A 20,677-nucleotide genomic window follows, 5' to 3' on the forward strand; every position below is an offset into this window, starting at 1 on the left:
CTTTCATTTACTAAATAGGAATATTCACGTGGCTTATTGTAGTTTACTGATAGACACATTAGTGAGAAAACATTTGTTTAGTCAAAATGGTTTTTAAATATTGGATTAGCCGAAACTTGCTGGAGGGTCAAAAATCTCAGCATTTTACTCATTTCTTTTGGTATACAGGTGGGTAAGTAGACGTGGCTTCCTTTTTTTTTTTTTTCCCTTCAAGAAAAATATTTCTTCATGTTCTAGAATGACATATGTTTTATTGGTTAGCTCTATATGTAAACATGGGCTTACCTGGTAGCTCAGATGGTAGAGATTCTGCCTGCAGTGTGGGAGACCTGGGTTTGATCCCTGGGTTGGGAAGATTCTCCTGGAGGAGGGCTTGGCAACCCACTCCAGTATTCTTGGCTGGAGAATCCCCATGGACAGAGGAGCCTGGCAGGCTACAGTCCATAGGATCGCAAAGAGTCTGACATGACTGAAGTGACTCAGCACAGCACATACATATATATATACCCACTCCAGTATTCTTGCCTGAAAATATCCTGCTATAGTTTGTGGGGTCGCAAAAGAGTCGAACATGACTTAGCGACTCAACAGCAATGTATATTAGTCTCTAGACTAATTTTATGTTTCTTTTTATTTGGCAGTGAAAGCTATGCACAGCAACTTGAGTTTTTCTTTTAATCCCTGTTGCTAAGAAACAGAGCACAGCCACGAACCAGCTGTGTGACCTTAGGAGCATCATTTAACTCCTCTGAATTCTGTCAGTGAAGTGAGGGAGCTGAACTAGCCATGCTGCTGAGACTGTTTCACTCCATGACTCTGTAAACTTAACTCTGTGCTCACCCTCGTTATCAGCTTTCCTCATGTGGTTAATTGGAGAAGGCAATGGCACCCCACTCCAGTACTCTTGCCTGGAAAATCCCATGGACGGAGGAGCCTGGTAGGCTGCAGAGGTGAAGAGTTGGACATGGCTGAGCGACTTCACTTTCACTTTTCACTTTCATGCACTGGAGAAGGAAATGGCAACCCACTCCATTGTTCTTGCCTGGAGAATCTCAGAGACGGCTAAGCCTGGTAGGCTACCATCTTATGGGGTTGCACAGAGTTGGACACGACTGAAGTGGCAGCAGCAGCAGTAGCACATGGTTAGTACATCTATTTCTCTGCTCCTTCAAAGGAAGAAAATATACGTGTGAAATTAAGTTGTTATTAAGGAATCCATGAGTGATCTTAGTTTCGTTGTTTTATTTAAATTAGATTCTTGTTTTTTAGAGGTAGTATCCTGACTGTGGCAATGACTAGCTGGTTAACCTTGAACACTATCTAGCTGGCTAACCTTGTGGTGCTGGTGAAGACTCTTGCGAGTCCCTTGGACAGCAAGATCAAACCAGTCAATCCTAAAGGAAATCAACCCTGAATATTCATTGGAAGAACTGATGCTGAAGCTGAAGCTCCAGTACATTGGCTACCTGATGAGAAGAGACTATTCATTGGAAAATATTCTGATGCTGGAAAAGATTGAGGGCAAGAGGAGAAGCAGGCAGCAGAGGATGAGATGGATAGATAGCATCACTGACTCAGTGGGCATGAATTTGAGCAAACTTTGGAAAGATAGCAAAGGACAGGGGAGCCTGGCATGTTGCCAGGCATGCTGCTGTGGGGTCAAACCTTGAACTACTTCCATAGTCTCTGTGGATGCTGGTTTATTCATTGTTGCAGTGTGAGGGATTGAATTAATATGTATAGGCCTTCTTCAGCACCATTCCATTATATCCTATCGTTAACATCATGGAAAAGGATTCACTTTCACACAACTTTTACAGATTGATTTTGGGCTGACCGATGAGCTTTTACATTTTACAATGATTTGTTTGTATTTCTCCTGATGTGGTGCCCAATTTACAGTAGCATCAGTCAGAGGAGCAGACAGGGTCTATGTATATTGTGTTAGGGACTCTCCTTCTACTAAATCTAGAAGTGTCATATTCTCCACTTCCAGACTTAGTATCTCTCTGACAGAATTTCCAAACCGGTGGCTGTAGCTTGGGCTTTTCTCCCTGGCTTTGGGCCAGTATGTCTGCCAGGTGCCACCACCACCACCACGTCTCTACCAGAATGCCTTGCTGGCTTTTCAGACTCAATGCGCCCAAAACAGAATTCTTTACTTTTTATCTAAATATGCCTGTACTTGTTACTGGAGCCTGACCATCCTTTTAAATTGTGCTGGAGGGGGACCTGGGAATAATTTTATACTCTTCCTTTTTCTCTTAGTCATTAGTTTTATATTAAGTCCTATTGATTTTATTTCTGCAAGAAGGTGTTCCTTCCTTGCCACTCTAATTCAGATACACAGAATCAGAGTGTTTTGTTTTTATTGTTTTCTATTTCTAGAACACAGTGACTGTCAAATACTGAGAGATCAGTAAGCCTTTATGAAATCATTGAATAAATCACATCAGCCTGGGACCTTGGAACACACTGTTCCTTCCACTCTCTCACTTGTCGCTGATTCCTGCTCATCTTTCAGGGCTTGACTTTTCAGGGAAGGCCTCCTTGACCTCCATATTAAAAGTGTTCTTGATAGTACTGTAGACTGTTCCTTAATGGGTCTTTGCATACTTAGCATGATTTCATTGATTTTTTTTTTTTTTAACCTGTTCTTCTCTGACTATGAAGCTCTAACAGGGCAGGGTTTGTGTCTGTCTGTCTATCACCATGTTCCTGCCAGGGCTCACCTCGGAGTCCAATGTGTAATAAGCACTCAGTTCCATATTTGTTTGTCTGATACTTTCTCTGGCTAGATGTAAAGCATCATTAGATTGTGATCATTAGACTCCAGAATGAGTGCCTGGTCCCCAGCAGCTCTTGAATAAACACTTACTGAATTATTGAACATATCAGCCCACCCATCTTCTATAGGTTAAGTAATCGGGTCTCCTCCCCTCCCTACGATAGCTGTTTATCATCCTTCCTTTCTGCAGGTGCCAGAGATTTGGCCTTATTTTCTCCATCTATCTCTTTTTAAAAATAGCTGTCCGTTACTATTCTGTTTTTCTCCTGGGTTCTTAGCTTCCTGGATTGGCTGATATGTAAACCCAGTTCTCTTAGCTAGTCCCTTTCCATTGCTATGTTTTATGTCTTTATATTTTTAAAAAGTATTTTAAAATGGATTTTTTACTACCATCTGTTAATGGAGACATTAAGAAGAATAAAAGGAGATATTACAATGTTTCCAGGAATCTTCCAAGTTCGTAGTGTTATTCTTGAACTCATGTTTCACATACCTTTCAATATTCCTGTTATAGCTCAATGTTTAGGGCAGATGTTGGTAATCTTCCCTTTTACTCTTTGCAGAACACTGTAGAACAGTGATTTTCAAAAAAATATTTTTTTACCATGATTCACAAGTAAGGAATACATTTAAAAATTGTGACCTAGTATATACATATATGTGTTTGTGTGGGGGAATTAGTATATATAATTGAAACTAAATTTTAACAATTATTATCCTTCTATGTACATCAAATTAAAAACATATCAAAGTTAACATGCAATATTATCCTGTTAATACTGAAATATAATATGGAAAAAACCCTGAATAAACAATACATAAACAAGGAAAAATTTATTAATGCAGCAGGTATGTTTGCTCCTTGATAAGTTCATTCTACCGTAGAACAAGTGAGGAAAATGCTTATCTTGTATACTGTTGTGAGACTTGATGTGGGCTGTGAGGGAGAGAAGAAAGGTTAGAGTAATTCTAAGACATGTCCACGGAGAAGCAGAGGGAAGTTTATACCTCTGTGGTTAAAAAGAGGGAGGGGAGTCATGAGCTCAGGTTTTCATATGTGAAATTGAAGAGCCATTCAAAATGAAATGTTCTCTTTATAAGTTGTGGTACTGCTGTAGTCAGAAGATTGTCTCCTTTTCACAATGCGTGATAGTTTCTGCTTACTATGTTGACACGGCTTTGGGATAGTAAAAGATGGATAGTGGAAATTATCAGTAAAAGAATTTATTATAATGTGAATATTGCTAAATAATTTGTGTGCACATTTTTCTCTTGCCAAAAAAACCCAAAACCATGAGTTTGCCCAAGTCCATGTTCATTGGACAGCAAGGAGATCAAACCAGTCCGTCCTAAAGGAAGTCAATCCTGAATATTCATTAGAAGGACTGATGCTGAAGCTCCAATACTATGGCCACCTGATGAGAAAAGCCAACTCATTAGAAAAGATCCAGATGCTGAGAAAGGTTGAAGGCAGGAGGAGAAGGGGACTATAGAGGACGAGATGGTTGGATGGCATCACTGACTCAATGGGCATGAGTTTGAGCAAGCTCTGGGAGATGGTGAAGGACAGGGAAGCCTGGTGCGCTGCAGTCCGCAGAGTTGCAAAGAGTTGGACACAACTGAGAGACTGAACAACAGATGTTCATAGCATCAGTGATGCCATCCAGCCACCTCATCCTCTGATGCTGTCTTCTCCTTCTGCCCTCAATCTTTCCCAGCATCTGGGACTTTCCCATTGAGTCGTCTGTTTGTATTGGATGACCAGAATACTGGAGCTTCAGCGTCAGTCCTTCCAGTGAATATTCGGGGCTTATCTTCCTTGGGATTGACTGGTTTGATTTCCTTGCTGTCCAAGGAACTTTCAGGAGGCTTCTCTAGCACCACAGTTTTAAGGCATCAATTCTCTGGCGTTCTGCCTTCTTTATGGTCCAACTCTTACAACAATACGTGACCACTGGGAAGACTATAGTCTTGACTATACCAGCCTTTGTCGGCAGAGTAATGACTGCTTTTCAACACACTGTCTAGGTCTGTCATCACTTTCCTGCCAAGAAGCAACTGTCTTGATTTCATGGCTGCAGTCACCATCCGCAGTGATTTGGAGCCCAAGAAGAGGAAATCTGTCACTACTTTCACCTTTCCCCTTTCTGTTTGCCATGCAGTAACGGGGCCAGATTATGATCTTAGCTTTTTAATATCTAGTCTTAAGCCGGCTCTTTTACTCTCCTCCTTCATCTTCATCAAGAGGCTCTTTAGTGATTATTTAGTGATTAATATCACTAAATAGTTTGTGTGCACATTTTTCTCTTGCAAAATTACCAACTTGAAGACATATTTAGGCTGCCAGTCCACCACTTTTACTGGATGAAACGATGATTATAAGTGGTATAATAGCTCGAAGTCTTTCTCTAATCTTCAGTGAGATGACTTTGGGGAAGTCACATTTTTTTTTCCCTTGGGACTCGGTTTCTTCAACTTTCAAGTAAAAAGGGAACCTTCTTGCACTATTGGTGGGAATGTAAATTGTTGTAAATGCTATGGAAAACAGTATGCAGGTTCCTTAAAAAACTAACAATCTACTGTATGACCCAGAAATCCCACTGCTGGGCATATACCCCTGAGAAAATCCTAATTCAAAAAGACACCTGCACCCCAATAGTCATTGCAGCATTATTTACAATAGCCAGGAGATAAAAGCAACCTGGATGTCCATTGACAGGTGAAGGAGTATAGAAGATGTGGGGCATATATTTAATATACAAAGGAATATTACTCAGTCGTGAAAAAGAATGACATTGGGTGATTCATAGTGATGTTTATGAACCTAGAATCCATCATACAGAGTAAAGTCAGTCAGAAAGAGGAAACAAATATTGTATATTAAGGCATATATATGGAAGCTAGAAAAAATGGTATGGATGAACCTGTTTGCAGGGAAAGAACAGAGATGCTGATGGAGAGAATGGACTTGTGGACACAGTGGGGAAAGGAGAGGGTGGGACAAGCCTTGACATATGTGTAAAATAGTGGGAAGCTGCGGTATAGCACTGGGAGCTCAGCTCAGTGCTCTGTGATGACCTCAAGGGTGGGCTGGGAGGGTGGGAGGGAGGCTTGAGGGGGAGGGAACATATGTATACATACAGCTGATTCACAGGTTGCACAGCAGACAACTACAACATTGTAAAGCAGTTTTACTCCAATAAAAGAAGTAATAAATAAATATATTGCATAAATATTATCAAGAATAGCATGATAGTATATATAAAGCATCTTGCCTGACACATAGGCCTTCAAATGTCAGTTTTCTTTTGCCTTCCTCTGGTGCTATTAAAAATATAATTCGTTTCTCAGTGATTCTAAACATGATAACTGTAAACAGAGTTGAATGGTTCTCCAACTTTGCAAGCTTTCTAACCTGATGTTTTGAAGATGTAACATTATTAAGGATTCAGTTTTATAGTACAACATGAAAATATACCACATTTGAAAAATTCTTGATGTTGTGGATTGATACTTGGTATTTTCTGCTTTAGATTCTTGAGTCATCTTTGTCTTCAAAAGAAGTTTTGTCTTTCTTGGAGGTTTAATTCTCTAAGCTAATCATGTTTAAAATTTTGTTCTTTTCATTGAGACAAGCTTTAATTATTTTGGATAAAGAAATGAATATCAACTATGTCCAGTTTAGTTTTCTTTGGAAACTCAAAGCATGGCCTGGGTGACATCTGTTTCACTGTTACAAATCCAAACACAGTAGTAGCTGCTTATATGTTGTATTTGGGGTTTTGAAATGAGAACTGCAGTGATCCTAGTCTAGATAGCAGGCTCTATACCTACAAATCATTTAGGATCCTACACATAGTCAAACAGCAGAGTTACAGTTCTTAGGTTAATTTCTCCAGGAGACTGTTATGTGCTCACCTTTGGATAGCATCTGCTCCCTCCCCCTCTTCGTTTTCCCATTGATTTAGGAAACCATTTCCATTTGGTAAATAGTGCAGGTTGTCTAGCTCATTCTTGCTGTATGATTAGAATTTTTAGCGTGTGAGTCCGTCATCTTCTTTAGATTTTGAGCTCTCACAAGGTTGAAACAAGGAATAAGAATAGAGAAAGACAGGATTGTCAGTATCTAGATCTGTTGCAACACGCAGCTTATTCTTTGTGGGCAAGGGCATGGGTTTCATGCACTAGCACAGACAAGCCTCATTTTTGGAAACTCAAGATAATGTTTCTGAAAGTGCTTTAGGCAAATATGATATACTACGAATTTCTGGTCCTTTTCTTGATCTCCCACAAATTGATTATCATTTTGTTTGCCTCTCACATCATTGAGGACTGGCTTTTTTTTTTTTTAATTGTACGTTTTTTAAAAGTACCATTATTATGCAGTTTTATCTTTTAGTGCTACATAGCTTGTGAGCAGGGGTGGGATAGAAAAAAACAGATGGATGAGTTTGGTATTAACTGAGTGCACAGATTGGAAGAGAGGCAGTGTGTGTGATGATCAGTGCATTGCTTTTGGAGTTGTACACTCTGGGTAATGTTGGGCAAGTACTTTCATCATTCTAAGCCCTGATTTCCTCATCTCTGGAATGGAGCTAGTGAAAGGGAAAGTGAAAGTTGCTCAGTCATGTCTGACTCTTTGCGACCCCATGGACTATACAGTCCATGGAATTCTCCAGGCCAGAATACTAGAGTGGGTAGCCGTTCCTTTCTCCAGGCCATCTTCCCAACCCAGGGATCGAACCCAGGTATCCTGCATTGCAGGTGGATTCTTTACCAGCTGAGCCACCAGGGAAGCCCAAGAATACTGGAGTGGGTAGCCTATCTCTTCGCCAGTGGATCTTCCCAACCCAGGAATCGAACTGGAGTCTCCTGCATTGCAGGCGGATTCTTCACCAGCTGAGCTATGAGGGAAGCCCTCATACTTCTAATAATACGTCTCAAGGAAGGTGTTTATTAAATGCCTAGTATATAGTATATTAGATACTATTTTTATTGTTGTAATTAGGAGAAGAATTGAATAAGTAAGTTTATTGGTGAGAGTGTAATTGAAGTAATAGGGAGGATTAGGCTGCCAAGGAAGAAAGTGACACTAGGAGGAATATTAGAAACTGGAGAATAAGTAGGAAGTGAAGGGATTAGAAATGAGGGTAAAAGATGGATTTAGTAATAGAAAAATAGATAAGAGGTTATGGGTAGCAAAGGAGATCACGGAATTTGAGATTCTAGAGATGGAGCATTTCTGGGTAATGTGATCCAGCTTTTGACAATGGCTGCTGATGTGGAGACAAATTCACTTTAAATCAACAGGTATTTTTGGAGCCCTTACTGTGTGCTATACACTGTGCTAAGCATTGGGGAATGTAAAATTTGAGCCAGATCTCATTGTATTAGGGGGGCCAAAACTAGCTGTTCCTCATTCAGCTGAGTGAAGTTGCCCATGACAGTGGCAGGACTGGGATGATAATGAAGACTGAGAAACCTTCTATTTTACCGAAAAGTGCTTGAGTGGATTGACTTATTTTTCATTGGTTTAACATATTACTATAAAAGGCTCTCTGAAATAGGTGCATTCCCTCAATGGGAATAAAATAATTAGTAGCATTAATTTAAAAGGCAGCTGTCCTAAATTTATTTATTTCACTAGGTCTTTTTTCCCCCTCCCTATCTTTTCTTTTTAGCCACTAGTGTACAGCTTAGATGATTGACCCAGTTCTTTTTAGTTTTAGAGGAGTGGTTTGCAGAGTGAGTGGGATTGTGTCCTCTTGTTTCTGAGTAGGTATCCTAGAAAAGGAACATGCCCCAAAGAATAACACAGTTAGGACAGAAAAGAGGAGCTCATGTTGTAGCCAGGAGGATTGTTCCCTGTGCCTTTCAGTTGGAAGTTGTAGGCTTTGAAGTATAGGAAGCTTATTTTGTAAAAAAAAAAAAAAAAAAAAAATCTAGTACTGATCAGCATTTATTTTAAAATTACATATCCCATACCACATAGCAATAAACTGAATTTTATATTGTTAACTTAAACTTATGCTGATTATTTCTGGGTTCCTTCCATCTGGTGATGGTAGCATGCATGCATACTTAGTCATGTCTGACTCCTTGCGACCCCATGGACTGTAGCTTGCCCGGCCCCTCTGTCCGTGGAATTCCCAGCAAGAATACTGGAGTGCGTTGCCATTTTCTCCTCCAGGGGATCTTCCCCACCCAGGGGTCGAACCGGTATCTCCTGCATTGGCAGGCAGATACTTTACCACCTATCCATCTGGAAATCCTGATGGTAGCATAGATCCATATGTGTTTGATAGAGATTATAATTATAATTTAAGTGTACTTTTTATATTTTTTCATGTTCTATTTATAGTAAGCAATGTCACCTACAGGTTATTATGTGCTTTTCTGGTATAGCTGTCAAAGTTGAATGACAATCTGTATGTTCCTTCTGTTACTAAGTAACGTGCTCATTTTCTTGGAAGCCCAAAGGATTTTTTTTAAAGTTCTGTAACACCTTTCAGTGTTGGTTATGCTGGTTTGATTTTCTCAGGTATACGGTGTGCTCTTTTGAATCTTTTTTTCAATTTTTTTTTTTTTTTGGGATCCTTTGCTTGCTCTGCTTCTTTAGGGACTCCTATTAAAAGTATGTTGGATCTCTTATATGTTGAGTTGGCCAAAAAGTTCGTTTGGATATTCCATATGCTATTATGGAAAAATCAGACTGAACCCAATATATGACTTTCTCTTAAGTCTTTTAAATATTTTTTAATTAAAAAATTTTATTCTTTTTTAAAAAAGTAATTTATGTATTTCTAACAAATTTGGGAAACTCAGCAGTGGCCACAGGACTGGAAAAGGTCAGTTTTCATTCCAGTCCCAAAGAAAGGCAATGCCAAAGAATGTTCAAACTACCGCACGATTACACTCAGCTCACATGCTAGTAAAGTAATGCTCAAAATTCTCCAAGCCAGGATTCAACAGTTCCTGAACCGTGAACTTCCAGATGTTTGAGCTGGATTTAGAAAAGGCAGAGGAACCAGAGATCAAGTTGCCAGCATCTGTTGGATCATAGAAAAAGCAAGAGAGTTCCAGAAAAACATCTACTTTTGCTTTATTGACTACACTAAAGCCTTTGACTGTGTGAATCACAATGATCTGTGGAAAATTCTTTAAGAGATGGGAATACCAGACCATCTTTCCTGCCTGCTGGGAAATCTGTATGCAGGTGAAGAAGCAACAGTTAGAACCAGACATGGAACTACAGACTGGTTCCAAATTGGCATAGGAGTACATCAAGGCTATATATTGTCATCCTGCTTATTTAACTTATATGTAGAGTATATCATGTGAAATGCCGGGCTGGAATCAAGATTGCCGGGAGAAATATCAATTACCTCAGATATGCAGATGACACCACCCTTATGGCAGAAAATGAAGAAGAACTGAAGAGCCTTTTGAAGAAAGTGAAAGAGGAGAGTGAAAAAGCTGGCTTAAAACTCAACATTCAAAAAATGAAGATCATAGCATCCAATCCCATCACTTCATGGCAGATAGATGAGGAAGCAATGGAAACAGTGAAAGACTTTATTTTCTTGGTCTCCCAATCTTTGCAGATGGTGACTGCAGCCATGAAATTAAAAGATGCTTGCTCTTTGGAAGAAAAGCTATGACCAACCTAGACAGCACATTAAAAAGCAGAGACGTTACTTTACTAACAAAGGTCCATCTAGTCAAAGCTATGGTTTTTCCTGTAGTCATGTATGGATGTGAGAGTGGACTATAAAGAAAGCTGAGGGCCAAAGAATTGATGCCTTTGAACTCGGTGTTGGAGAATACTCTTGAGAGTCTCTTGGACAGCAAGGAGATTCAACTAGTCAATCCTAAAGGAAATCAGTCCTGAATATTCATTGGAAGGACTGATGCTGAAGCTGAAACTCCAATACTTTGGCCACCTGATGCGAAGAACTGATTCACTGGAAAAGACCCTGGTGCTGGGAAAGACTGAAGGCAAGAGGAGAAGGGGATGACAAAGGATGAGATGGTTGGATGGCATCACTGACTCGATGGACATGGTAAGCTCCGGGGGTTGATGATGCACAGGGAAGCCTGGCATGCTGCAGTCCATGGGGTTGAAAGAGTTGGACTGAGCCTCTGAACTGAACTGATCGGTAGTATATGTGAGTCATCCCAATCTCCCAATTCCTCCTACTGTTTATGATTTTTCTTTTCTAGTATGTGGAAATACAGTTGACTTGTATATTGACCTTGTATCCTGCCACACTTTTAGACTCATTATTAGTTCTACTAGCTATTTTGTACATTACAGTGTCACCTCTTCCTTTCCAATCTGTAAGCTGTTTCTTTTTATTGCCTATTGTGCTGACTCAAACCTTTAACACAATGTTGAATTTTAGAAGCAGTCAATTTGAACATTCTTACCTTGTTCATGATTGGTGAGAAAACATTCATTCTTACATGGTTAAGTATGATGTTAGCCATAAGTTTTTCACTGATGCCCTTAATTGGGTTAAAGAAGTTCCCTTCTATTTCTAATTTGTTGGTCATTTTTTTCTTAATTGTAGTATAGTTGCTTTACAATGTTGTGTTAATTTCTGCTGTAAACAAAGTGAATCACTTATACACTCATATATATCCACTTTTTTTAGATTTCCTTCCTGTTTAGGTCACCACAGATCATTGAGTTCCCTGTGATATACAGTAGGTTCTGATCAGATATCTGTTTTATACATGGTAGTATATGTATGTCAATCCCAATCTCCCAATTCATCCCACCCATGATAGTTTTAAATCACGAATGAATGTTGGATTTGTCAGATTTCTACATCTGTTGAGGTGTTCATATGTGTTTTTAAAAAAACATTGTCACATTGATCTTTAAAAAATTTGCTTTTTATTTTGAGATAATTATAGATTCAGAGACAGTTGTAAGAAATAATAGGAGAGGGCGAGGGTGGGATGATTTGGGAGAATGACATTGAAACATGTATAATATCATATATGAAACGAATAGCCAGTCCATGTTCGATGCATGATACTGGATGCTTGGGGCTGGTGCACTGAGACGACCCAGAGTGATGGTATGGGGAAGGAAAAGGGAGGGGGGTTCAGGAAGGGGAACATGTGTATACTTGTGGTGGATTCATGTTGATGTATGGCAAAACCAATACAATACTGTAAAGTAATTAACCTCCAATTAAAATAAATAAATTTATATTAAAAAATAAAAACAAACAAAAGAGATAATAGTTAGGCAGGTCTGCTTCATCCACATGGCTGTTCCCTTGTTCTTTGTACATCCTCTGCCCGAGCAGTCCCTGCTTCACTTACACCCTGCCTCGTGACTGTGCTTCCGCCTGCTGCAGCCAGTGACTGTTCTAATCCCTAAGCCAAAATGGCTCCATGTCCTAGTTTTATTCAAGGGAGACATCTGCCCTTGTGATGGTGGTTAACTGAGGGGCTGTGAGGGAAGTGCCCCAGCTGCTGTTTTCCCTGGTAACTGAGGAGCCAGCCTGATGTCAGTTCCCCCTCTCACTGGTAGCCTCTTTCCGGGAAAAAGCAAAGATTGCTACCATGCCCTGCCTGCCATCTGCTGTAAATGGTGGACTATTGCTCCAGGACCCTTTGTTTCAGCTGTGAAAGATTCCCTATCCAGTAAATCGCTGATGTCTCTGTCCCTGTCTCTGGTCTCTTCTGTCTTGAGGCTGGGCAACTTCAAGGTTTGTTGGCCTGTGGGGTGCCACCCAACACTTCTGTGTTAATATTTGAAAAACTGTAGTATGGTACACAACCAGAATATTGACATCAATATGATCAAGACAGGTAGGCTTTCTACCACCCAGAATCCCACGTTACTCTGTAGTAGCCACGTCTTTTTCCTCCTGCCCCCGCCCCAAACTCTGGGAATCACCTAAGCTTTTCTCCATTTGTATAATTTTGCTGTTTCAAGAATGTTATATAAATGGAATTATACAGTGTGTAACCTTCTGGGGTTGACTAGTGTTTCATTCGCACACTTCTCCGGAGATTCATCAGGTTGTTGCATCTGTCAGCACTTTTTGTTCCTTTTTATTTCTGGGTAGCATTGTGTAGGTATGGATGGACTACAGTGGGTCTAACCATTCACTCATTTAAGGATATATAGGTTGTTGACATTTTTTCGGTTCAAATGGAGCCACTCAAAACATTCATCCACAGGCTTTTGTGTGAACCTAAGTTTTCATTTCTTTGGGATAAATGCTGAAGGGTACAGTTGCTAATTGCGTGTTTTATCTTCTAAGAACCTGCCAATTTTTTTCTAGAGTGGCTGTATCAGTTTGTGTTTCTACCATCAATGAATGAGTGATTTAGTGTAGTGATACTTCACTGTGGGTTTACTTTACCTAATAGTTAACAATATTGAACTTTTTCATGTGCTTATTTACAGTCTGTATATAATCTTCATTAAAAAGCCTCATTCTTTTTGCCCGTTGTCTAACTGGATTGTGTGCTTTTTTTTTTTTTTTAATGTTGAGTTTGAGAGTTCTTTTTATATTCTAGATATTATTCTTTTGTCAGGCATGTAGTTTACAAATATTTCTCCTCCTCTATGGCATGTCTTTTAACTCTTAACAAAGTCTTTCACAGCACAAAAGTTTTTAATTGCAATAAAGTCCAATTTGTCAATTTTTCCTTTTATAGATCCTGCTTTCGATGTCAAATTTAAGAGCTCTTTGCCTAATCCTAGATTTAGAGGATTTTCTCGTGGGTTTTTAAAAAGTTCTTATAGTTTTACATTTTATAGATTCATTTTACTGTGAGACTTGGGTCAAGGCATTTTGGTTTTATTTTTATTGGAGGTTTGGGGTTTTTTGTTTTGTTTTGTTTTCTGGCTTACGGGTGTCTTCTTGCCCCTCTAGCATGATTAGTTGAAAAGGCTGTCTTTCTTTCCTTCACTGAATTATCTTTGCACCTTTGTCAAAAATCAGCTGTGCATGTTTATGGAGTGTGTATATATGTGGAGGTTGTTTTCTGGGTTTTCTCTTCTGTTTCATTGATTTATGTGTCTATTCCCCTGCCAATACCATGCTGTCTTGGTTACTGTAGCAATATAACAAGTCTTAAAATTGAATAGACAGACTCTTCCCACATTATTCTTTTTCAAAATTGTTTTAGCTATTCTAGTTTTGTTGCCTTTCCGTATACATTTTAGAAAAATATTGTGTACCTCCCAAAAATCTTGTTGAGATTTTGATGGTAACTGTATTAACCCTATACACCAATTTGGGAGAATTGACATCTTTATTATGCTGAATTTCTCAATCTATGAACATAGATTGTTTTTCTAATTACTTAGGTCTGCTTTGATTTTTTTAACATTGTGTTTTCAGCATACGAGTCCTGTAATTTTGTTAGTGTTTCATTTTTGAGGGATTGTAAATGGTATTTTGTTTGTAATTTCAGTGTTCATGTGTTGAATTTTGTCAAATATTCCCTCTGCATTGATACTTTTGATATTTTTCTCCTTTAACCTGTTAATATGATAGATTATACTGATTTTGAATATTGAACTAGCCTTGCATTCTTGCAGTAAATCCCATTTGATCATGGTGTATAACTCTTCTTTTAGTGTATTACTGTGTTTTATTTTTTAATACTCTGTTAAGGATTTTTGCATCTATATTCATGAGGGATATTGTTCTCTCTGTGCGGGTATTTTAATTTTTCTAGGTTTTGTTATCAGTATAGTAAGAGCTTCTTAAAGTGCTTTCAGAAGGTGTTCTTTTCCCTTCTGTTTTCTGGAAGAGAATGTGTAGAATGGTATTAACTCTTTGTTAACTGTTTGGTAGAATTCTCTAGTGAAACAATCTGAACCTTGAGATTTTTTCCAGGAGTTTTAAAATATGAATTCAATTTCCTTAATAGTTGTAGAACTATTCAAATAATGTTTTTTGTATAGGATAAGTTGTGGCAGTTTGAGTTTTTTGAGGAATTGGTCTATTTTGTCTAAGTTTTCAGTTTTATGTGTGTAGAATCACTTATCGCATTCTCATATTATCCTTTTTGATATGTATGGGGACTATGGCAATATCTCCTGTTTTAATTGTGATATTGGTAATTTGTGTCTTCTCTCGTTTTTACTTTGTCAGTCTTGCTAAAAGTTAATCAGTGTTATTGATCCTTTAAAAGAACCAAGTCTTTGTTTCATTTATTTTTTCTATTGTTTTCTGTTTTTATTCCTTTGCTTGCATTGTGACTGTTTGTTCTCAAGATGAAACATTAGATTACTAATTTGAGATTTTTGCCTTTTTTCCTCTTTCCTTTCAAAATGTATAAATTTATTATTATAAATATAGTAATTTTATATTTTGTATTTCATTTTCACTTAATTCAGTGTATTTTTAAAAATTGTCCTCTTTGACACAGTTATGTAGAAGTGTGTTGTTTCATTTCCAAAAATTCAGAGAGCTTTCTGTTATCTTTTTATTATTGATTTCTAGTTTGATTCTGTGTGGTCAGAGAGAACTCCTTTTATGAGTTCAGTTTTTAAAAGGACTGTTTTATGGCCCAGGATGTGGTTTTCCATGGTGTATGTTCTCTGAGCACTTGAAAAGAATGTGTATTCTACTGTTGTTGGATAGAGAGTGTTCTATAAAAGTTAATTAGATCTTGTTGGTTGTTGTTGAGTTCTATGTCCTTGATGATTTTCTGTTTAGTTGCATCAGTTGTTGGGAGAGGAATATGAAAGTCTCTATCTAGCTGTGTATTTGTCTAGACAACTCTCTTTTCAGTACTGTACCTTTTGTTTCAAATTACTTTGCAATTATATTTGATGTATGCACATTTAGAATTGCTATGTCTTCTTGGTAGATTTCCTGTTTTATCATTTTATCTTCAATGTCCCTGTCTATCTCTGGTGATTTTCTTTACAAGGGTGTTGACTTTATTTGACCTTAATTTGGCCACCACTGCTTTACTTTGGTTTATATTTCTGTGTTATATCATTTTCTGTTCTTTACTTTCAACTTGCTGATATTGTTATATTTGAAATTAGTTTCTTATGGCTGCATTTAGTTGAGTCAGGTCCTTTAATCCACTCTGCCAGTCCCTGTCTTTTAATTGGTATAGTTAGATCATTTACCTTTAATGTAACTATTTATTTAGGGTCTTAAATCTATCATGAATTTTTTTCCTGCTTTAATTTCCATGAAATATTTTGCCTTCCTATCTATGAGGTATTAGTGATCATATATTTTCCTAACTGCAAAGTAAGTAAGTAAATAAAATTTACTGAATGTTCATATTAAATATTCATGACATCAGTTCATGCAATGAGTTATCCATTCATCCATCCTTTTAAGAGACTTTTGCCAAACCTCTACTTTGGCCCAGGCATTGTCAGATGAAACATTCCTTTTTCAGGTATTTCTCTCCTCTTTTAGTTCTTTAGTGGTCTGTTTGTTTCTTGTGGTGTTGTAGTAAATCATCACAAACTGGATGGCTTAAAACAACAAAAATGTATTCTCTCACAGTTCTGGAGGCTAAAGGTAGCAAGTACTTTTTTAGCAACTGCTGCTGCTGCTGCTAAGTTGCTTCATTAGCAACTAGTAGTTGCTAAAAAAGCAACTGAGTCTGAAATCAGTAGCCACTGAGTCAAAATCAAGGTGTCAGCGGGGCCCTGGGGAAGAATCTGTTACTTGTCTATTCCAGCTTCTGGTGGCTGTCAGCACTCTCTGGCTTGTGGCAACATCACTCCAGTCTCTGCTCTCTGGTCAGATTGCCTCCTATTCTGTCTTCTCTGAATGTCTCTTTTAAGGACACTTGTTATTTGGTTTATAGTCTACTGGATAATCCATGACCAGCTCTTTATCTCAAGATCCCTTTTCAAATTAAGATAACATTCACAGTTTCCAGGATTATGGTATAGATATATTTTATTGGAGGAGGGGGGGACACTATTCAACCTGGGCTTCCCAGGTGGCTCAGTGGTAAATAAAGCCTACCAGTTCAAGGCTGTACGTTGTCACCCTGCTTATTTAACTTCTATGCAGAGTACATCATGAGAAAAACTGGGCTAGAAGAAGCACAAGCTGGAATCAAGATTGCCAGGAGAAATATCAATAACCTCAGATATGCAGATGACACCACCCTTATAGCAGAAAGTGAAGACAAACTAAAAAGCCTCTTGATGAAAGTGAAAGTGGAGAGTGAAAAAGTTGGCTTAAAGCTCAGCATTCAGAAAACGAAGATCATGGCATCTAGTCCCATTACTTCATGGCAAATAGATGGGGAAACAGTGGCTGACTTTATTTTTCTGGGCTCCAAAATCACTGCATATGCTGATTGCAGCCATGAAATTAAAAGATGCTTACTCATTGGACTCCAGGAGTTGGTGATGGATAGGGAGGCCTGGCATGCTGTGGTTCATGGGGTCGCAAAGAGTTGGACATGACTGAATGACTGAATTGAACTGAACTGAACTACTCATTGGAAGGAAAGTTATGATCAACCTAGATAGCATATTCAAAAGCAGAGACATTACTTTGTCAACAAAGGTCCATATAGTCAAGGCTATGGTTTTTCTAGTAGTCATGTATGGATGTGAGAGTTGGACTATAAAGAAAGCTGAGCGCAGAATAATTGATGCTTTTGAACTGTGGTGTTGGAGAAGACTCGAGAGTCCCTTGGCCTGCAAGGAGATCCAACCAGTCCATCGTAAAGGAGATCAGTCCTGGGTGTTCATTGGAAGGACTGATGTTGAAGCTGAAGCTCTAATACTTTGGCCACCTGATGCGAAGAACGGACTCGTTTGAAAAGACTCTGATGCTGGGCAAGATTGAGGGCAGGAGGAGAAGGGGACGACAGAAGATGAGATGGTTGGTTAGCATCACTGATTCAATGGACATGAGTTTGGGTAAACTCCAGGAGTTGAAGATGGACAGGGAAGCCTGGTGTGCTGCGGTTCATGGAGTCACAAAGAGTCGGCCACGACTGAGCAACTGGACTGAACTGAATCAGTTCAGAATACACAGGAGACAAGATTTTGATCCTTGGGTTGGGAATATCTCCTGGAGTAGGAAATGGCAACCCACCCCAGTATTCTTGGCTGGGAAATCCCATGGACTGAAGAGCCTGACAGGCTACAGTCCATGGGGTTGCAAAGAGTCAGACATGACTGAGTGACTGGGCACACACACATATGCAGCATTCAGCCAGCTGCAAGTAGTGCTTTTATATGCAGTTTTATTTTCCCTTTTTTGGTCTTCTCCTCACCTTGGCATGGCTCTCCTTTTTCCCTCCCTTCTCTTTCCTTCTTGAATTTTGTCTCTTAAAGTATTCACTTAGAGAGTGATGAGAATAGTGGAAAGATTGTACTGACCTATATTTTGCAGCCTACCATACTGCAGCAGTGGCTCAGTGGAAAAGCATATGCTTGCAATGCATGAGACATCAGAGACGCGTGTTCGATCCCTAGATTGGGAAGATCCCCTGGAGGAGGAAATAGCAACCCACTCCAGTATTCTTGCCTGAAAAATCCTATGGACAGAGGAGCCTGGCAGGCTACAGTCTCTGGAGTCACAAAGAGTCAGACACGACTGAGCAAGTGAACAGAGATACTGCAGCAGGGAAAAGACTTGTTCTTCACAGCAGTGCAGCTTCATTTAGTCAGAATATGCTGCTTATTAGCAGAATTTACAAAGCACTGAAGCAAATAAAATAATACTTGAAAACACTCTTTAAAAAAGCCATATTAAGGTCTTTTTTTCAGCTGTGCCATGGGATATATGAGATCTTAGTTCCCCAACCAGGGACTGAGCTCATGACCTCTGCAGTTGAAGCATGGAGTCTTAACCTTTGGACCACCAGGGAAGTTCCCTTATTAAGGCCTTATATACGTGTACTAACAAATAATTCCATTTGGAGAGTTAACTGAAATCATTTTTACTTAAATAAATATTATGGCATCAGTAATTAATATTCAAATTAGTATCAGTTAAGGATAGGTGGAATTTCTTTCTGAGGTGACACCACATTTAATGACGTTTGTTGTAGCTATGTTTCAAGTTACTTGCACAACTTATGTTGCTTAGCTTGTGTTTTATTTTTTATTTTTTATTTTATTTTTTTTTAGTTTTTATTTTTAAATTTTAAAATCTTTAATTCTTACATGCATTCCCAAACATGAACCCCCCTCCCACCTCCCTCCCCATAACATCTTTCTGGGTCATCCCCATGCACCAGCCCCAAGCATGCTGCATCCTGCGTCAGACATAGACTGGCGATTCAATTCACATGATAGTATACATGTTAGAAAGTCATTCTCCCAAATCATCCCACCCTCTCCCTCTCCCTCTGAGTCCAAAAGTCCGTTACACACATCTGTGTCTCTTAGTTTTTGCATGAGAATGGTTCTTGAGAAGAATTTTAGGCCGCTAGAGTATTACAGATTGTTTTGGTAACACCTCAGTGACCTAATGAATGCTGTATCAAAAAGGTACCATATAACTATACCCTACTGACTTTTAAGAATATAGAGTATATATATTATTAAGTTTCTGGCAACTCGGAGTCAGTGGAATGCAACAGATAGTTTCATTGTACTAGAAGAAAGTTGTATGATTCTGCTATAGCTAATTTTGTTGCTGTCCCTGCTGCTGTTATGATTATTAGTATTTTACTGTAATGAAATTTATCAAATCTATTTTTATAAAGTATAGCAAACTGGCAGGTCATAGGAGAAAATGAGGTTGAATTTTAAAGTAAGTATTTAATAATGGTCTCAGTATTTTTTCAGTAAGACGTGTGTAGATAATCATGTTTTAGCATAAACATAATTAATATCTCCATGTATTTGTTGAAAGATTTACCTAATGAAATTTCAGCTCTGGCTTAATTTTTATATCTAATTGATGCATTTAAAGTTTAAAATTGTCAGAAGTTTGGTGTTCATTATTAAAAGCAGTTGTTTTCAAGTTAATCCCTGCTTTTTACAATGTAAATTATAATCACAAATTTATAGTTACAAATCTTAAATTTGTGTTTTCTTTGTAAGTGCTGGTCAGGATATCCAGGGAACAAGCGTGATTGCGAATCTTCCATTTCTGATGCGACAGAACCCTGCTGAGACACTTCGGAGAGTCTTGCCAAAAGTTAGAGTAAGTTGCTGTGAAATAAGATTTGAATTCATCATGTCTTCCCAGTAGTACGTTGTCATTGCCAGGAGAAAAGTTCAGAGCTTTGGATGGCTGATATTTTGTACCTAACCATTGAGTGGAGGAAGTATTATAAATACTTTGAATTATTTTGAAAATATTTAGAGAACTTAGCTGATGGAAATGGAGAAATCTAGATCTTAAAACTACAAAGTTTTCTCTAATCATTTTCCCAGTAGAAACATTATGTTTTCAGTAGCTCAAAAAAAAATCTTAGTCTTATAAAATCATAGCAATTTTTTTGGTATTCTGTTGACATAAACATATTATTAATAATATTTCTAGAACATTGATAATACAGTTTAACTGATAGTCTTAATAGTCACCTTTTGGTGACTGCTCAAGAATCATCAAATAAAGATTGGATTATGGCCACTGTATTTTTAGTTTTATGTTTAATTGCTTTTTAAATTCCTTCAGATTAGTTTTCCTGCTACTAATAAAATGTTTGATCTATTAGAACTTTCTTTTCTTTATTTAATATTAATTATTAATATACAATACTAAATATCTGATACATGCAATATTATTTATTTGTACCATATGCAAAGTGTTCTGTAATAGAACTTGAATGAACACAACAGATAATGCCTTTTGGGTCCTCAGGGAGCTTACCTACTAATGAGGTCAAGGAGGTTACATAGTACAGGGGATTCTGCTTGCAAATAGTGAGTTTTATAGACTTGGC

The 20,677-nt window shown here is 38.2% G+C and overlaps 1 protein-coding gene across 5 annotated transcripts in view; it reads left to right on the forward strand.

Moving 5' to 3' along the window:
* The window catches only part of PPP4R4 (protein phosphatase 4 regulatory subunit 4), a 103,727-nt gene that overhangs the window by 19,158 nt on the left and 63,892 nt on the right, over window positions 1-20,677 (forward strand). For all 5 annotated transcript variants that reach the window (XM_042235416.1, XM_042235417.1, XM_027957357.2 and 2 more), the window contains exon 3: window positions 19,830-19,932. In XM_042235416.1, coding sequence (XP_042091350.1) covers window positions 19,830-19,932 — 103 coding nt within the window. The remainder of the gene's footprint in view (window positions 1-19,829; window positions 19,933-20,677) is intronic.

Source organism: Ovis aries, chromosome 18, assembly GCF_016772045.2.
Source record: "Ovis aries strain OAR_USU_Benz2616 breed Rambouillet chromosome 18, ARS-UI_Ramb_v3.0, whole genome shotgun sequence".
Classification (NCBI taxonomy): domain Eukaryota; kingdom Metazoa; phylum Chordata; class Mammalia; order Artiodactyla; family Bovidae; genus Ovis; species Ovis aries.